The sequence below is a fragment of the Rhagoletis pomonella genome, unplaced genomic scaffold, assembly GCF_013731165.1.
Source record: "Rhagoletis pomonella isolate Grant_MI unplaced genomic scaffold, Rhpom_1.0 Rhpom_scaffold_00091, whole genome shotgun sequence".
NCBI classification, from domain to species: Eukaryota; Metazoa; Arthropoda; class Insecta; order Diptera; family Tephritidae; genus Rhagoletis; species Rhagoletis pomonella.
This window is the reverse complement of record NW_023458645.1, coordinates 142,310-145,487: the sequence shown is the minus strand read 5'-3', so window position 1 is coordinate 145,487 and position 3,178 is coordinate 142,310. Positions and strand designations below refer to the sequence as shown.

Sequence of the window (3,178 nt, the reverse complement as noted above, 5' to 3'; positions counted from 1 at the left end):
CACGGTGTGGTGCGTGATGAACGCTAAGCCACCACCATTATCTCGCTCGCGATCTCGACGGTGCACGTTGTACCCGGCGCAATTCAACAGAGTTGAATTGCTGTGCAACTTCGTCTCTTGGACCGCAGCTATTAATATACCGTGCCGACACATGAAGACGGTTATCTCCTCAATCTTGCTCTGTAGCCCGTTACAGTTAAATTGGAGGAGCTTCATGTGGTTCGGGAGACGTGTCGTGATGTGGGGTGTGAGTGAGGTGTATGTTCTTGCCGCCGTTGGCTGTGTGTGCTGCTGAGGTGGTTGCCGCCCTGTGGTGGTGGTCGGGGGCGTCGCAATTGACGTCTGCGACCGAGCAGCACAGCACGGGCCCTCGAAATTCCCCGTCCAATCTCGCGTGGTGCGCAGACCTGAACATGCCCTAAAGTGGCACCAGCCAAGGCAGGTGTTGCACTTGACTGATGTCACATTACGGAATATTCTGGTCTGACATACCGTGCAGATTGTAGGGGGAACCAGGAGTTGTTGGCGGCGGCGTGTGGGTGGTGGTGCGGTTGTGTGAGTTATGTGGTCTGTGGTGGCTGTGGTACGGTCTGTGGTGTTGTTATGTTGTTGTGTAGTGGCGACTGTGTGTGGTTGCTGTGTGAGTGTGTGGGGCTGCACGGGCGGACTATCGTTTGCCGTGGAGGCTGCTCTGTTAGAGCAACAGGGGGCCACGTAAGACGTGGTCCACTGCCTGTGTGTCCGTAGTCCCGAGCAGACCCTGAGGTGACTCCACCCCTCGCAGGCATTACACTTGACTGAGGTGGAGTTGTGGTGTAATCGTTGTGGTGGTTCTTAGAGGGTTCTTTAGAAACATGTTCCTTGTATACTTGGTTTGGTTACTGCACTACTTGACCTTAAAAAAAGTTGCGCCTCTATAAAATAATAATTGGTTCCTTTTCCAGGCCACAGTTGGCACAAAACAACGCTTCTACATAATCGCCCAATCACCACAGGAAGAGTTGACCACACGCATCTTCTGGCAATGTGTTTGGGAAGCAGACGTCTACTTGATTGTGCAGCTGTCGGAAGGCTTAAACTATATGCCACCAAATAGCAATCAGCGGCTCGAGTTTGGACAAGTACGTGAGGCTATTATTTACTGTATTTTCTCTATTTACTTAAGCTAAACATTTCTGTGTTTCCCTACACGTACAATTTTTTAGTTCCAAGTGTATCAGGAATTCTCACAAACCACAGATCGTTGCATCACCAGCAAACTACGTCTATTTCACATACAATCGCGTCGTTATCGTTCCGTTTGGCATTTGAACTACACCAATTGGGGCGAACAGAATTGTCCGCGTGAGGTCAATCACTTTTTAGACTTTCTCGAGGAATTGAATTCAGTGCGTATGGCATCGATTAACGAAGTACCGCCTGGCCATAATACCAATCCGCCAGTGCTTATACATTGTTTGGAAGGTGGTGGACGTTCGGGCGTCACGTTGACCGCTGATTTGCTACTCTATACGCTGGATCATAATGAGGTGAGGCGTGCGTTGCTGTATTTATTCAAATTTTAGCATTAAATTCAATATACATTTCCTTTTCCTCCCTCTCTCTCGTCGCAGGATTTGGATATACCACGCGTTATTGGTCAATTACGTCATCAACGTGATAGCATCATACCGTCCTTAGCGCAGTATAAATTCATCTATAGTTTACTTATAACATATCTTAAGCGTACGCGTTTGATTTGAGCGCCAATTGCAATTCGCTGACTTCAAATCACTTCCCCCACTCTTGTGGCCATTATTACGAAATTTACGCAATTCTAAATTGCAATAGTTTTAAATTAAGAGCAAAGAAAACCGAAAAAAATAAAGCGTGTCGCAATTTACAACTAAACATGTTAAAGTTAAGAAACGATATTTATATTTTTACAAAACAAATGTAAGCAAAAAAAGAGAAAAAGAAAAACATAATTGAGACACAATGCAGTGAACGAACAACTAATAATATGCGATAAACTAGCAACTAAGTAGCATTGTATACAACCTATTTTATTACATACATACATACTTACATACATATTACATATATGGTGCTTCCATCTAATTAAAACAAGTGACGATGCCACTCGTTAAACTAAAATACATAACGTCCACACAAAGTTTGGTTAAAAATGGTCTGTTTTCAATGCAACAGTCGAGTTTTGCATTGAGGCATTTGAAAACTGCCATTAAAGGTTGAAAATTTAATAATCGGTTGTATTGAACTGATCTGTATTGTTATACATATTGTATTTTTTGAAGATTTGAAGACAAGTGTTAGGTATTTCATGCAACTTCCATATCGTTATGCATCAAAGTTTCAACTTATAAATTGCACACATACATATCTTGTTACTCTACACTCCATATCATTGAAAAACTTCAATTAGGCATTATTTTTAAATTGTTTATGAGCTTTTGAGAAGCTTACTGAACAACATATGTAAATCGCATGTATCATGTTTTTTTTCTTGTTACACTTTAAGGTTTTGAGCCTGCTATGTCTGATGTATTCTATGCATGTATGTATGTAGGTAGTGTTTAATATAAGTGCAAAAGTAAGTGCCTCCAGCTGCATTGGCAGCTCATTTAAGTAGACAACAAATTTATTATAATATGTATGCTATCTATAAAAAATATTTTTAATTTTTTTTTTTTTAATTTTGGCAGCATGGAGGATGATATTGTGACAGAAAAAATAATGACTTATTAGAACGAACGAAGCGTAGTATATCATTGTAGTCAGTCAGTTTTATTTGCACAAAAGCAATATTTTATTGCTTTTGTTGTAATTCATATATTATAAATTTATCATAAGAAAAATTAACAATAAATGATATCATTCATTAACAATGGAACGCTGTGTTTGAGTCTCCCACACTGTATAACGAAAAAATGCAATTTGATTTCATGCTTCCTTGACCGCAGTTTCCCGGGCTGATCTGGTGTTGGTCGGACAGTCCACCTTGCTTTGGAAAAGTCGTTGCTGTTGTTGTTTTAAGAGTGTTCTCTCAAACTGATTTGTGTTAATAGTCATCTTTTCCATGCAACTCTTCCTCTCTGTATCTCGAGTGCTTCTGGTCTGAGGTGGACATATGTACGTATACATATGTATGTATATATTCGTAAGATCTACGAAAATG

The 3,178-nt window shown here is 40.8% G+C and overlaps 1 protein-coding gene across 1 annotated transcript; it reads left to right on the top strand.

The window, feature by feature from the left end:
- Positions 1-780: 780 nt before the first annotated feature.
- Positions 781-2,890, top strand: LOC118749928 (tyrosine-protein phosphatase non-receptor type 21-like). Its single transcript, XM_036484690.1, has 3 exons — positions 781-1,121; positions 1,206-1,529; positions 1,614-2,890. Exons 1-3 carry the CDS (start codon positions 1,083-1,085, stop codon positions 1,740-1,742), a joined length of 492 nt encoding a protein of 163 aa, XP_036340583.1. The 5' UTR covers positions 781-1,082; the 3' UTR covers positions 1,743-2,890.
- The last annotated feature ends 288 nt before the right edge of the window (positions 2,891-3,178 follow it).

Bases quoted from the DNA above. Each gene is read 5' to 3' on its own strand.
- LOC118749928 (XM_036484690.1), top strand. From the start codon at position 1,083: ATGCCACCAAATAGCAATCAGCGGCTCGAGTTTGGACAA. The intron at 1,122-1,205 runs GTACGTGAGGCT...ACAATTTTTTAG, and splicing joins AGCGGCTCGAGTTTGGACAA to TTCCAAGTGTATCAGGAATT. The intron at 1,530-1,613 runs GTGAGGCGTGCG...CTCTCGTCGCAG, and splicing joins ATACGCTGGATCATAATGAG to GATTTGGATATACCACGCGT.